Source organism: Aplysia californica, unplaced genomic scaffold (genome assembly GCF_000002075.1).
Source record: "Aplysia californica isolate F4 #8 unplaced genomic scaffold, AplCal3.0 scaffold00210, whole genome shotgun sequence".
NCBI classification, from domain to species: Eukaryota; Metazoa; Mollusca; class Gastropoda; order Aplysiida; family Aplysiidae; genus Aplysia; species Aplysia californica.
In genome coordinates this window covers 1,073,919-1,089,680 of record NW_004797480.1, presented here as the reverse complement: position 1 = coordinate 1,089,680, position 15,762 = coordinate 1,073,919, and the positions used below count along the sequence as shown (strand labels likewise).

At 39.3% G+C, this 15,762-nt stretch overlaps 1 protein-coding gene across 2 annotated transcripts in view; it reads right to left on the bottom strand.

Moving 5' to 3' along the window:
• Positions 1 to 15,762, bottom strand: part of LOC101854087 (3-oxoacyl-[acyl-carrier-protein] reductase FabG) — a 35,989-nt gene that overhangs the window by 18,901 nt on the left and 1,326 nt on the right. The window contains exons 2-6 of one of the 2 annotated variants that reach the window (XM_005099359.3): positions 10,791 to 10,918; positions 8,310 to 8,402; positions 2,743 to 2,828; positions 971 to 1,064; positions 603 to 672 (exon numbers count right to left, since the gene is read on the bottom strand). In XM_005099359.3, coding sequence (XP_005099416.1) covers positions 603 to 672; positions 971 to 1,064; positions 2,743 to 2,828; positions 8,310 to 8,402; positions 10,791 to 10,918 — 471 coding nt within the window. Of the gene's footprint in view, positions 1 to 602; positions 673 to 970; positions 1,065 to 2,742; positions 2,829 to 8,309; positions 8,403 to 10,784; positions 10,919 to 15,762 lie in introns of both variants that reach the window. The other variant, XM_005099358.3, reaches the window with a different exon arrangement.

Sequence of the window (15,762 nt, the reverse complement as noted above, 5' to 3'; positions counted from 1 at the left end):
TGGAAACAAAATTTTGAGTGAGTCAATTTCTAAACACATTTTCCTGTCTTACGTGGCAGTTTTGTAAATATTTATTGTTAGGCTTATAAGTTATTAGCCATTCAATATGTGTTTGTTGTTTTGACTAACTATAAATAGACATACATTTTAAGAGCATCTATCTCAAAAACGTGAGCAGCCATGGTATTGCCATTTCGTACCAATAAAGAGGTTTAGTTGCTTTCTCTAAAGAACAAACTTGTGTTCACGTATGATATTTTTTGTTTGTGTAAGACGATAAAACATGTGTTGAAAAATTCATTTCACCGACTACCGACGCAGGTAGCGGGAGGGCGGGTTAGTGACCTCTGTGTGACCGGGCCGCCGTGACCCGGTCACCCCATCGCCGATCCAACTAAAAGAGCACTGTTTGTAACCTGTGTTCTCGCAATTTAGAAGTTGGAGGCAAGCTTTTGGGGTTATAATGAGACAATAGTGCACCAGGTTTAGGTGACTGTAGAAAAAACTCTGGGAAACCGAGGAAAAAACTCAGGGTTTAAAGAGTTAATAGTGTCACAATGCAGAGTACCAGTAACTATTAAAAAAACCCTTTGCAAACTTACCTAATGCAACACATCTGGTCATCTGGTCAATACTTGCTTTGGACATGTTATAGGCCAAAACACCAGGAAACTGAAGACAAAAGAATACAGGCAATATTTTGTCAATTCCAAAAATTAATCTTAAAGTCAACAGAAGAGCACTATGTGAAAATGGACATGTAGCATTACGTTAAACTGAGTTTCATAATTTGATCTTAACAAACAATCCCAACACACCTTGTTTCCTCTGGGAAGCAAAACCTAGTGAAAATCTTGGACGAAAACTTTGTAAGCCCATACATTACTAATCAATTATCTTAAATTCCAAAATTGTGCCTGTTGAAGGACAGTGATCCTGCACCACGAAGGGATTAAAGTCTTAAACTTACCGACCGGAGTCCATTGACACTTGAAACATTGACAATGTTCCCTTTACTGGCCACGAGGTGAGGGGTGCATAACATTGTCAGATGGTACACAGACCTGTTCAGACACAAACACACTTTACTGTCTTTGTGAAATCATGAATTTCGGAGTTTTCATGAACAAGTAAATCAGAAAGTAAAAAGTTAACTGTCTAAGACGTATTTGGTCTATAAAAGTTCATATAATATGATATTCATAAACCTCAAAGAATAGTCATGCCTGATTTCATACAGCATATAGCCTATAATGTCATACAAAAAAACCCATAACAACACTGGATAACGAAGATCTCTCATTAGATGGGTCTACGTCATCTTGTAGCAGCAACCAAAGGAGTCTTGGGAATAAATCTTGCAACATGAAAGCAGGCATAATATGCGAGTTGCTGGATAGCAGAGATGGTAATAAGACAGACAACAACAAAGATGTGAACTAATTCTTACTCTGAAAACATCAATTTTTCAAATTACCTGAATGTAAACTTGTTGATAACCAGAAATAGAATTGCTCAGATTTCGAACCCCCCTCCAGCCCAACCACAAAAAATTCCTATAGGTTGTGTTTTTTTCCGGGGGGGGGGGGGGGGGGGGATGAAGTGTACTAAACCACCTGCAGAAGATATTTGATTGATGATGTCAACCTCCTCATTCACAATCACACCCCCTTTTCCCTATTTAATGAAACCAATTCTAAATAAACAAGCCTGTGATGCTTTGTAGTAACAGTATTATATTTCGGACCATAATATTTCGTGGCGCTCATATGACCTTATGCAGTTGCGAGCGCAGTGAAACCCTCTACCATAAAAAAATAAATATTTTGTAGTAATGATGTCGTGTGCCCTACATGGGAAACTACTCTCCTGTCCATGCTTGAGGAGAGTTCTTTTTTTAAAGGGAACTGCACTGGGCGTGCGGCAGCTAATCGACATGGCGAGTTGGTTCAGTGTCTTGTGTGTTATATTTAAAGTACTGTGGTCTATCATGTTTGATATTGACCATCCACACCTTTACAGCCTTTTTATATATTCTAATGTGTGTATCTAGATCAACTTGAGGAAAAGTAAACTGGGAACTTGAAATAACTAAAACTCGCATAGAGTGAAACGTTTAAGTATGTTACTGATAATTATGACCCAAAAAAAGAACTAAAAAAGGAGAAAATTTTGCTGTACTTTTGTCTTCAGCTTCAGCAGTGTACTGAAAATCGAACTGCATCGTTTGATCATGGTTTTCTTCCTCCATTAAAGCATTTCAAAACAGCAATGAGAAAGAAATACCAGAGACAACATTCTGATCCAAAAATTCACGGGCCTTAACCTGGCTCTGCATCAAATTATGGATAGGCTATTCTTTTGCTTATACGAAACTTCCTGTGCTCAATTTAAAAAAAAATCAACCCCATATTTTAGACCAGTACTCAAGACTCAGGAGTATTTATCTAAATGTTAAGAGAAAAGGCTACACCACCAATTCTCAAAGAGGAAATGTGCATTTCTGATAGATTCCTACCAAAAAGTTTGGGGCTCAACATAAAGACTTAAAAGTATGGGAAGGACAGGCGAGGCCGACAAGTTGTTGTGCCAAAAAAATAAAAAAATTTTCAATTACCTAACGCCCAGAAAAATGCCATTTTCTTAGATTTCATTGTTTTGACGAGCCCCTGATTTCACCACGCTGCCTCACATTATATGAAACTCCCCTTAGCCCACACTAATGAGTTAAGTTGGTCTCACCTGACATTGCACTGAAACATTTTGTCATACTGGTCCAAGCTGGTGTTCTCAATACTGCCTAGCTCGATTATACCTGCACTATTCACCTTGAGAATGAAAATAAACATATATGCAAAGAGTCTTTATCAACAGATGTATGAGGAGTATTCTAAGAATTAAGTGGCAGGATGGAATAAGATATGAAGAGCTGTGGGAAAGGACAGGACAAAAGGATATACAGTCGAACCTGCCCAGACGGCCACTTCTATAAGACGGCCACCTGTACAAACGGCCACTTTCCATTTCCCCCCTTGCGTTTTTTCTATATAATTCAACTGTGTAAAACGGGCACCTGTCCAACGCGGCCGCGGCCACAATAATTTAACACACAACCCCTATAATACTAAGCAATAATACCTGTCTAAGACGGTCACCTTAGTGACTCCATTACGTTTTGTCATAAATTGTGCATTGGCCCCTGGCGTTGTGGGCGAGCCGTCATAATTCAATCACCTGTCGCTGTTGTTAGGTAGTCCCTCCAACCGATCATGTTGCGTAGGCCCCCTCCCACTGTTGACCAATAGCTACCAATTTTCAGCTGCTGGTGAGGTAAGCGTGTGATCCCTCATAACCCATAAGCCCCGCCCAGAACTCATACACAAATCGTAAGTGAGATGAGTGGTTACTGTTTACCCAGTCTGTAACAAAGTAACAAAGGACGTCAACATGAACTTGTTACAGAAGCGTCCCTCGTTCTATGAGTGGTGGCGACCAATGTGTTTGTTTTAACATGGCACTCGGTCTTTCTTGTCTGATACATTTCGTTTTATTGTCACCATTGTGCAAATTCAGCGACAAAATAAAAATTACAAACGAAATACAAACCAACAGCAACAACACCAACAAAGACAACAACAATGGGGCTACTTTCGATTGGGGCCTCAGATGGGAATGGGTTGTTTCCTTTATCTTGATCAGTCCTGCCTAAAACTGCCACCTGTCTTATACGGCCACTTTTCTCCTTGACAATGGGTAGCCGTCTTACACAGGTTTGACTGTAGAAGTAGAAATAGGACTAAAAAAGTGGCGATGGATGGGACACACCTTAAGAAAGCCCAGCGGAAACATCACAAGACAGTCACTGCAGTGGAACCCACAAGGTAGGCCACAGGAAACATGGAGGAGATGCGTGGAAAGGGACATGAGAAAGAGGAGATGCGTGGAAAGGGACAAGAGAAAGATGAAGCTAACTTGGAACGAGCTTAGAAGGATGGCCCAGGACAGAGACAAATAGAAGGAGCTTGTATGTGGCCTATACCCTGCCAGGGGTGAAAGACATTGATGATGAAAGCGTCTTTATGGACTCAATACTTGAGAAGTAGATGGGAGACAATCAGAGAAATAAAAAAAGCAACACTAAAAACAAAGCTAATGATGTCAAAACTAAGATGGCCAATCATAGTGGAGGAGACAAATGGCCATCTTAGACAGTTGGTCATCCTATACTATATTGTCATATAATGTTAAAAATACACAGGGGAGGAAATGGGAAGTGGTCATTCGTACAAGTGATTGTCTTCTTATAAAGACAGAGGAACTGTAATTTTCTTCACACTTCATGCACCTACTCAAGAGTAGTCTGCTGTTGATTCTTTTGCTTTTCTTCTTTGATCCCATACTACACCTCAGACATATAGTCAATAGCAGATTTAAAAACTTTGATTCGCCTTTATTAAAAAAGAATGAGCTGCCTCACCTTTCACTACTTTCAGGTACTCACATGTTGCTTTAGAAGTGACAAACCAGCAGAGTTCCTTCTCTTTTTTTCATGAGCTAATATAGAATTTCATATGGACAGCATCTATCCTAACAAGCAATATCTCCTTCATTTTTAGAGAAGGAAATTTTCCATCGCTGTAAGTTTCGAACCCGGGATCTGTTGAATGAGAGGCGAAGATCATATCTATAGACCACGGGAGCCCCCTGTGTGTGTGTGTGTGTGTAAGTGTGCTTATGTATGTTATATGATTGTATGTACAGTGGAATTTGGATTCAACAAACTTGGATTCAACAAAAATTCAGATTCAATGAAAGAAGATGGATTAACTGGTTTTGTTTATTCATTAAATTTTGTTTTCTAAAATTAATTTTCGAAAAACACATAAATTAGCGAGCTTAGATTCAACAAAGTCGCTAGAAGGGTGAACAACCCCTGCTGACGGGGCTTCACTCATTTTTCTCAAGCAGTGAACTTTATCTGTTCCTGGAAACCATCCATGGCACCTGTACACTGTGAACCACTATTCACTTAGCCTATCGTTTATATCTTATGCCACCAACCAGTGGCCTCCCGTCACACCAACACATCCATTGTTGGCATTCGCACGTGTCTTAGGCCTAGCGGCCTAGCATGTGTCAGCGTGTCAGAGTCAGACAAGTGACCAGCACACATATGACTGGGTGTAACTGTGTCTGGGGGGGAGAGGGTACAACTGTCCAGGTGTGGACATCAGTGGAGATAAACACAAGTCACAGTCAGTTTTTTCTCCGGCTACTGGTCAGTATTGAAATAGCTTGATAAAGATCTCTGTAAAATGAATTGAGCGCTGGTCTGTAGAATCAAACGTTGCCGTAGGCTATGCTTCACACAGCAACACAACTTGTGCAACAAACAATACGTCATAGATAATAGATGACACAGGCGCGCATTTAAACGGATCGTCCCTTTTGCACAGAGTGCTTGGTGGAGTTCAGTATATTTTCCTAGAAAGCGCCAGTATTTCTTCGGCATGGCATCAGAGAAACGTAAATGCCTCTCATTTGAAACCAAACTACTTTTGATTTAGAAAATCGAATACATTATTATACATTACTTGGTCGGTACCTGTAATTATCAACACAAAAACCTCATGGTATGTGCATGTGTGAGAAAGACAGGGAGAGGGAAAGGGAGGGAGGGAAGGAGAGAGAGAGAGGGAGAGAGGGAGAGAGAGAGAGAGAGAGAGAGAGAGAGATACATAGACAGACAGACACTAGAGATGGGCAGGTACCGGTACCCAGTACCATAACTCTCGGTTCTGACTCCAGGAAGGAGCCGACACCAACGTTTTATTACCGGGCCACGGGAAGAAGGCATTGTGTAGGCCTAGGCCTAGCAGCTGTGATGTCAGATGTAAAACGCAGCGGGCAACTTCGATACATGACTTTGGATTCAAAATTGACAATAAAAAACAAAGTTTGCTTAAATTTAAATATGGCATCAAATCAGGTTCCATGAGAGCCACTTTGCTTGTTTTGATAGGCTGGTTCCGAAAATGAAATCAATTTTTAGTGGTGATAATTATTTTTAAAATTCTTCATGCAAAGTTTAACCTCGCGCGGCGGCAAACTTCAAAGGTACTTTGCGTCACATTTTGCCTCTTCAATTCTGACTTGTGCGTGTGTGTGTGCAGGGGTGGGGGGGGGGGGGGGGGTGGGGGGATGCGGGAAGGGGGATGCGGGCGGCCCTGATCGTGGCAAGACGTAAGACACACAGACTTGGCGGTGTGCCGAGAAAGTACTGACATTTGGTTTCGCCGGTACCGCCTAGCACTTAAAAGGACGACAGAAAAAACCAAAAAAAAAAAAACCCAAAAAAAAAAATCCAAAAAAAACCCAAAAAAAAAAAAAAAAAACCAAAAAAAAACCCCAATAAAAAAAAAAAAAAAAAAACCCAAAAAAAATCCCCAAAAAAACCAAAAAATCCCATAAAACCCCAAAAAAAAAATCCCTATTTTATATCTGTGTATATGTGTGGTAGGAAAAGGACCTCTTTATCGACTCCGAGTATTATATATATATATATATATATATGTGTGTGTGCCTGGTGAAAGGGACCACATGTCGCATTTTGAAAAATCCCGGTTTTTGGCATTTTCATGTACAGAATTCATTTCTGAACAATGTGCTTTTTAAATTTTGAAGATATCTTCAGTAGTTTTTGAGATATGGGCGATTTTGTAAGGCAGGGTACGGAAACAAAGTTTATAGAAAAACGGCTCTAAAGTTTCACCTTTGTTTCTGCAGAAAAAACAAAAACAGAACACCCTTTTTTCATAACAAGTCACCATTCTAGTAAAAAGTTTTTGCTGTTGCTGAAATATAATGTTGTTAAATCATGTTCATAATTATTATTGTTTTGTTTAAAAACTTGATACCCCCCTCCCTCCCCCTTCATCTCCTGCAACACACACAGGCAAAAAAAGTATCTTCACCACAGTAACTAGGGAACTTAACACTATCAATCATCAGGGTCAGAGGAAAACTTTTTGTTCCTTTCCCACTTAACAAGATTGCCACATATCCAGATCTTAGAACCCAGACTCTCCCAGGAATAAATGAAATTTTGTTCTGCATACATTTAGAATTAAGAAAACAAAAATGCACTACTATGAGTAAGCTAGATCTAAACTAGATCTAGATCTAGATCTAGGTTTATCAAGAAAGAACAGCGTAATGATAATTATTACTATTAATTATCATTATAATAAATAATTATTAGTTTAATCTAAATCTATTTCTATTATCACTGTTGTTTTTGTTGTTGTTAATCTTTACCTGCTTCGCTCGGTTCTGCTTCAAGTGCGAGGTCTGGAACTGGCGATGGCACCACAGATCGAACTCATCTTCTTCCTCTTCTCCCAAATCGACGTCAGAAACGAAATGATCGCATATTACATCTCTAATGTCTTCTTCAGTTGCCATTCTGACATTCCAATGCGTCTAAGAGAATTGAGAAGAAACACAATTTCCTGCTCACGAATAGCAGTACTAGATCTAGATCTAGATCTAGAACTAGATCTACTACTAACAGTACCGGTAGTAGTAACAGCTGGCAGCTCCGCTGTGTTGTTGTGCTTCGAGACGACCTGACAACACAGTCACTTCTCACAAACCAACTTTAAAAAGCAGCTCTACAATAAAAGAACAGCTTCAAAGTGTTTATATTACGTCTTCAAGACAAATTCACCACCACATTGAACAGGAATTTCAAGAAATACAGTTTGCACAGGGCAGAAATAGGCGATACAAGTTTGCTCTCCAAAGAAACAAAAGGGTATGGATGCGCAAAGTTTCGCTTTGTTTACATGTTCTAGATATTCATGCGCACTACCTGCCATTGGAGAGCAGAGAGAATGACCTAAATTTTAGTATGCAATGTGATTGGGTCGACTTTATGAATGGACAAGAGAAACCATCCGCAGTGTTTACCCTGAAAGCCAGTTTCCTCACGCATTTTTTGGGATTATGCAATATACCTCGGGTTAAAAAACACTTTTTAAAATGTATTTTAAAGTCAAAATAACTCAAATCCTTGTAAATGTCAATAAATAAATGGCTGAAGAATCCATTTTTAATGGAACTTAGTTTTTGTCAAAAATTCTATTTTTGACCTTTGAAGCCTGATATCTCGGTTTGAGAAAATGCGACATGTGGTCCCTTTCACCAGGCACACACACACATATATATATATATATATATAAATATAAACAGAGTCAGAAAGACAGACAGAGAGTTACACAAAATATAATGTCAAATGAATGTGTTACCAAGATGTTTAGTTGACCAAAATGTTTAATGGTCTCATCCACAACCCTCTGAACATCGTCTTCTTTTCCAAGGTCTCCAGTGATCAGGAGAGGCTGGGAGACACAAGATAGACATGAATTATTCTTTTGTCTTGAAACAGAACCACTGGAAGACATCTAAAAAATCTAAAGAATAATGAGAACCTTATATAGAAAAGCCCAAACAAAACAATTTTGTATAGTTCCAGAAAAACAACAACATTTGCGTCGGGTACAAAACAGGCAATGTACTAGACAGTGTGTGGGTAGTTAACAAAGAAAGCAAAGAGGCAGCAAGGCAAGAGATAGAAATGGATAAAAAGATAGCCCTGGAGACAGGACCTAAGCAAAGGAACCATCAGACAGAGTGCATGGATCTTCATGGTGTCTTGTTGTGTCCCATCCTCAAGGCCTCCGCTCTGTACTATAGAACAAAATTTGTCGTGCATAACTTTACTGCCTCAGGATGTGAAATGTTATGTCTGGCATGAGGGTAAAGGTTGACTAACTTTTGACGAATTTTCATCTTGCATTGTAGACTACATACAATTTCTTACCAAAACCTATGAGAGAATAATACTGTACAGTGATGGATGCCTTTACCAAAATAAAAACGTCACAGTCGCCAGTGTCCTGTGAGCTCTAACTCGTAAGTTCAACATCGCAACTGAGCAGAAATATAGAGGTCTCACAAAGGAGCACATGTCAAAAGGAGTTCGATAGTGTTCATTGCGTCATTGGGCGATCCCTAAAAAAAACTCTTTTATACACGTATGGTACCATCTGACTATGTTAATTAATGACTTCAGACTGGCGCATCAAAGCCCTCAGCCATAGAAGTCAATTACTTCGACTATACTTTCTTCAGAAAATATTCATCATTACAAGAATACTCGATCATTCGAGCAGGAAGAAAAGTCGGGGACGCAAAAGTGATTGACATACACCCTGCAACCACATGCCATCAAGCACCACTTACTACAAAGAACACTTATCACAAGTACAAAATACCAACATTTACAGTGGCTGAAATCAGTCATTCCGGCTGAGGTCCATGCTTTTTATGACACCTTAGAGCATTGATTTGTTAAAGTATTTTAAAATATATTTGACTGTGAGCACGAGTGTGTGTGTGTGTGATGAATACAAATGTGACTGTAAAGGAGCATTCCCGTCGTAAATAAGGAAGGCGGAATTAGACACTTATTTTTCAATGAATTATAACGCGCACAATGAACAATAACTATATTTCCAGTAGCACTCCAAAGCTAACAAGAAAATGTCATTTGGACACTTTTTATGAGTAGGAATATACTAAAAATTGTCAAGAGTGCAGTTTGACGATGTCTGTAACAAACTGTTAAAATAGTATCTACTAGAACCTTTCCAGTTTCTTGTCTGACAGTGTAACGTTTTAAGTTTTATACTTTACAGGTCTACAAACTAATCTAAGAAAGCTGTGATAAGCTGTAAGATGATTTGTCCTCTAGCAAACCACGTTTTTGACGTAATAAACTGCAGTGTGTGATAGCTTAGTACAATGTATCAGAGTAAAGAAGGGGTCGAACATTGTACCTAGCCAATTATCTCATTACAAAAACAGCTTTTCACAATATCATTTGTCTCAAACTCAACCAACCAATAATCCCTTTCCCTTCTTTCATTATCAGTTTCGTAGTGTACAGGTATTTTTTAAAGAAAATATAACAGTTTTTCCCCTTTCCTGAAAAATTTTGGTTTTAGGGCTTGTGACATTGTATTATGCGTACGACATTATATATTTTCACAAAAATTCAATATGAAGAGGAAAATTAAGCGGACAATAATACACACATCAGATCACATCAATCTTTCAACCACACGCAGGAATTTATCACAGACTTTTAGGGCTATATATATATAAATATATTCAAATTATATTTTGTAATTCAAAAAAATAAACAGCAATACATACTAATATTTATTTCGGAAGGACTTCCGTAATGAGCGACCACCCATCAAACACAATAGAAGAGGCCTATAGATCCCTAACCCTAACCCTAACCTTACCCCTACCCTACCCCAAGCCCTCAATTCTGCTCTGTCTCATAGTGGTCGCTCGTTACGGAAGTCCTCCTTTTATTTCAATAGCAGCCTTTTTCCAGATGGTAAGACACTTCTTTTGTATCTTCCTTTCTGTGTTCTTAATTAGTGGTACATATCTACTGCTGCCTGATCGTACAATTTGTATGGAGAGGGGGGGTGCTGGGTCGTTTATAAGGCTGTATATCTTTATTATACTTGTGATCTTAATTATTTCATCAGCAGGACGCTTTCAATCATGGAATGGTAAAAACTGAACATAATCTTTTTTTCAACATGAAAACAAAACGAACCAAAGAAAGCAATATCATCTACTATCACACAGTAGGAAATGTCCTAAACAGTGACAGAAAAAATTGAGTCTTTTCCACTCACTTTCACCTCTGAGTTTTTTGCACATTCTTCTCCAGTTTTAGCTAGATTGCCCTCTTTTCGACCAGTCAGGGCCAGGGATGCACCAAGTTTGGAGAATAGGACAGCAGTCGCAGCGCCTATACCAGAACTTGCACCTGAAGGAAGCGAAGTAGACAATATTAGCAAAAATGATACACAAAATGGAATAGTAATACCACATTCAAAAAAGCAGAGGAAAATTTCTAAGACAGTCTTAAAGCCTTAAGTGTGCGTTTAAAATGCTACGTGTATTACAATTGTTTTTCTAAACAGAAGAATATCTTAAGGCTAGCTTCGATTAATACATCATATAGGCCTACTAATTTGAACTGGTGTGCATTCACATCAAATAGTCAGCATACCATTAAAACAAGGATTTTTTGGGGTTAAAAATGGAAAACTGGCAGCTGTCTAGAAGCAAATGACAAGCTACAGTGGAACTCGGCTTCAACGAAGTTGTCAGGACTGACCTTCCATTTCGTTGAATCCTAGTTAAGTTTAAGTGTTCCTTAATGAGCAAATATACATGAGTTTTTTTCTCCCCAGACACACTTCACACATGTGCTGGCCGCCTATACAATTGTGCTAAAAATGCTTGTGTTGGTATGAAAGAAGGCTGCTGATTGGTCGCATGAGATATACAATAGGCTTTAAAGCGAAAAATGGTTCACGATGCAGTTGCTACGGATGGTTTCCAGGAAAAGATAAGATTCATTGCGGGAGGAAAATGAGCTAAGCAAAGTCAGCGAGGGCTGTTTACCCTGCAAGAGGCTTTGTTGAATCTGGGCTTGCTCATTTATGTGTTCCTTGAATCCGAGTCATTTTAATTGATTTTTATGAACAAAAAACCCCCCAGGGAATCTAACTCCTTTAGTTGAATCCAAGGTTTCACTTAATCCAAGGTTTCGTTGAATCTGATCTCCACTGTACCGATTTACTACAGTTCATGGTATAAAATCAAAAGAACCAGTACTAGTGGCTGTCATGAAGCAGTTGCTTGTACTCATAGAGTTACTTCCTTTTAAACTAGAGTCCGTACGAGGTTACGTGACACGGACACATTTGAGTTTGTTGGCGGACATTTTTAATGTGGCTAAAAAGTTTGTTTACATGTGAGTGGGCGTGTCTCTGCTCTTAGTCTTACGTGTTTTATTTGATTCTAACGTTATGTTTTGATTCAAAGCGATTCTCTTAAAGGTGCAAGCATGTGAAACCTCTTGTCCCTTTCTGAATTAACGTCTTACTGGTTCTGTCAGGCAGTTCAGTGATGTCTGTTTTCTTTTATTACATCATCTATTTTTAGTGCATAATATATCTTATAGACACAAATAGTCACTCCGGGTTTCTTTTTTAAAACATAAAGAGCCATCAGTAAGGTTCTGGGCCATGTGAAGTTAAGGTTGACAAGCAGCTAGATCTTTTTCACAATGGGCAGGAAATTTCTTTATTAAACTGAAACAGTGTACTTTTTATTGTTTTGTTTTATTGAATGTTGTCCAAAAACACCTTAGTAAAGGTTTTTGTTTCAGTTATCACTACACTGAGCAGAAAAACAATTGACTAGGCTACAAAACAACGTTTAAGTTCATTTTTTTATCTTTAGTGAGTCCAGAGTTGTCACAGTTGCTTTACTAATGTCCAAAATTAGACTTACATAAAACAGCAATAGGAGGAGCTTTAGTTTAAGTGCTGTATATGACCTACTTTAGTTCTTAAAATCAATATAAACCAAAGTTTAATACCGACATAAGAAAACACTACTTATAATTTAGTATACTTTTTAAAAAAGTGAACATATGAATGAAAAATACAGTTTCCTGTTCAAATGTCACATGGGAAAGTTTAACTCGATTTTTAAAATACCAGTATGTATAATTTATCATTTGTTTGGCTGAATTTGCTTTATCAAGAGCTTCATTGCATTCCTACACCTAAAGGCTGAAAAACTCTGGAATTTTTCTTTCCTATGGCTCATCCTCATTTAATTTAACGAAGTGACTATTTCTCCGAACGTTCGGAGAAATAGTGCCGATCTTTATTTCTCCGAACGGTTTCCGGCTTCCGCTCTGGTCGTGATTGTTTGCCTATTTGCGAGAGTTCGGCGCCAACTTTCATTCCGTCATTCTGCGAGGTCTGGGAAGGAGCAAATCAAAGGTGGTATCTGTTCTCAGCTTCTCCTCCGGCCGTGTGCCCACTGGTTTAGCGAGGCGGGTACTGCCTGAGGCACCCGAGAGACGGAGAAATCTGACCCTCTTTTCTATTGAGTGGACGGTTATCGTCCATTAAAAAAAAAAACGGAGCAAATTTTTGGGTTTAGATCTATTTCAATTTTCAAGAGCTAGATCTAGTCTAGAGATTTTTAGATGAGTGTAAAAACGTGAAAAAGAAAGGTTTCACAACAGAATGAAATCAAAACTAAAACAGCCCAGAAACAACCACAACAATTAACAAATAAGGGCGTGTGTCCACCTGTCCGAAGAAGATTGACCGTTTTAACCCTAAATGTGCGTAATTTGTTTTAAAAAAGTACAGGATATTGCATGGAAATTATGGAACCACACACAGGGGGCCTGCCAGTGTCAGTACATGTACTTGGTTTTGGTGGAACGCTCTAACATAGCACATTTAAATCTATACAGGTATATATATTTAGAATCTAATGAAGGTAGGAACATCAAATTAAATGACGTTACACAATATCTTTTGTAGGAACATCAAATTAAATGACGTTACACTATACAACCCCCCCCCCCCCCCCTTTTCCCCAACAAAAAAAAATTAATAGAAAAACAACACATCAGAACAATAACAAGAAAAAAAAAATACACACCAACAAAATATAACACCACAAAGAGGGAAAAATGAACGAAAAATAAAAGAGGAACAGCAATACAAATCGTATGTAACTGTAACGTATTCAACAAATCAACGTGGTGACAACAAGTGAGAAAGAGACGAAGTGAAGCTAAGTGAACTTTCTTTCAAAAGTAAAGAGTTTCATTTTCTTTTCTTTTTTTTTGACTTTTTCGGGGACCAAAAAATCGAGCCACGATTGATTGGTCGCGGCCTCGACAAACGCAGATGCTAGCTCTATGTGTCGTTATCAATAACCCTCCATAGATCTAGATCTAGACAGCTCACGAGTGAACGCAACACATTAAGTTTAAGAGCAGCACCCTTCATAGGCCACACGTCATATCTGTAGCGAAAAACTGTTTGGAACTGTAGCATTTCTTTATATAAATACGGACATTTTTTGGACCGATTGAACCATATTGTATACGAACAATCTTTGGTAGGCCTATAATATAATTATAGATCTATATTTTATTTTTATTATCCGAAATATGCGGGAAAGGGTGTGATTTCAGAGTGTTCGGAGAAATAGTGCCCAGCTTTATTTTCCCGAGCGTTCGGAGAAATAGTGCCGGCCTTAATTTAATGGCAAACTCATAATAATAATAATAATAGATAGCATTTGTATAGCGCATATCCCCGCTGAACAGCAGGCTCTATGCGCTTTACACTATATTATTACCCCAGCAGACCATAGAACACTCTGAAACATTCTCAGCTTCCCGGGAAGCATATGTACAGTGCGAGCAGCCGATTAAGCGCTCAAACACTAACAAACTGACAAGATCTTTCGCTGTCTATAGCCCGGTACCCATTCCCACCTGGGTGAAGTGAGGAAAATTTGTGTAAAGTGCCTTTCCCAAGGACACAACGTCGGGCCCCTGACGGGATTCGAACCCACGACCTTACGGTTGCGAGTCTGAGAGCCTAACCACTAGGCCACCGACGCCACGTATATCATATATCTGAGGGGGGCCGGGGGTGTTGGTATTGGGATTCGGGAGGAGAGAGAGGGTGGGGTGGTTATAGGAGGTTCCCATGACACCCACATCTTTTCATACTTCTTTTTAAAAGTTCTATAGGCCCTATACGCTTTGATTCGGTCAATAAGAAATAAACCATCTCGTAGATTAAGTGCTGATGAACAAATAAAGGTTGGGGTTTTTTTCTTCTTTTTTTAAAGCCCATGCCATATCTCTATCCCTATCTATTATTAAATAATACATTTATTTGTAGATCTAGTTGTAGAAAGAACGCCGTATTATTGCAATTTAGTAATTTAGATATAGAGTCTAGTACGCCACGGCGCCCATGTAAAAAAAATCAACAAGAACCAAGCCTCGCCTATCGCGTATGAGAGAGACAGAGAAAACATGCCTAGCCCATTGCTTTAGTTTAGTTAGCATGAACTCCTTCACACAACTTGCCACAAAAAACATGGCGGACGCCGCTGTCAAATGTGGCTATCGCGCAGCAAGGCGAGAGAGGGGCGTACGGTATCTAGTACTATAGTGTACATCTATGCTTGTACTTCAACTTAAACACAGCGCACCAGCAGTGCAATTTTAGTTGCTGCGGCAGGATCTCTCCTGAGCACCTTATCATGTTGGGATCACAGGGGTCAGCTCTCTGTCGCCGCTCTGCCCTAAATGTCGACCACGGCCTGGCCGGCCAGCCAGCCACTGCCCTGCCCACTGCCACACAGGCACAGGCAGATCGGGTCGACTCTTGTCTATGGTCAAGAGTCAAGACCAAAACAAACTCTCCTCTAAGCATGGGCGAAGTCAAGTCGAGATTCGGAATTCGGCGAATTCGTGGGGTCTGAGTCGGAGATCGAACATTGGGCAGGAGGACGAGTCCGAACACGAATTCCCGAACTAGGGCAGCCAAGGGGAAAATAGATCACGAGGAGCGAAAACATATTTAATTTGTTAAAAACTGTGAATAATTTTACGCAAAACTGCACCCAAGAAACATTTTTGAACGCTCAAAAGTTAGATTTGAATGAATAAAAATGCATAAGTTTGAAAAGTATCATAAAACACGATGTCTTATTTCTATTTTCCCCTCGCTGTGTTCAGAAGGAAGCAGCGAGTTCGAATTG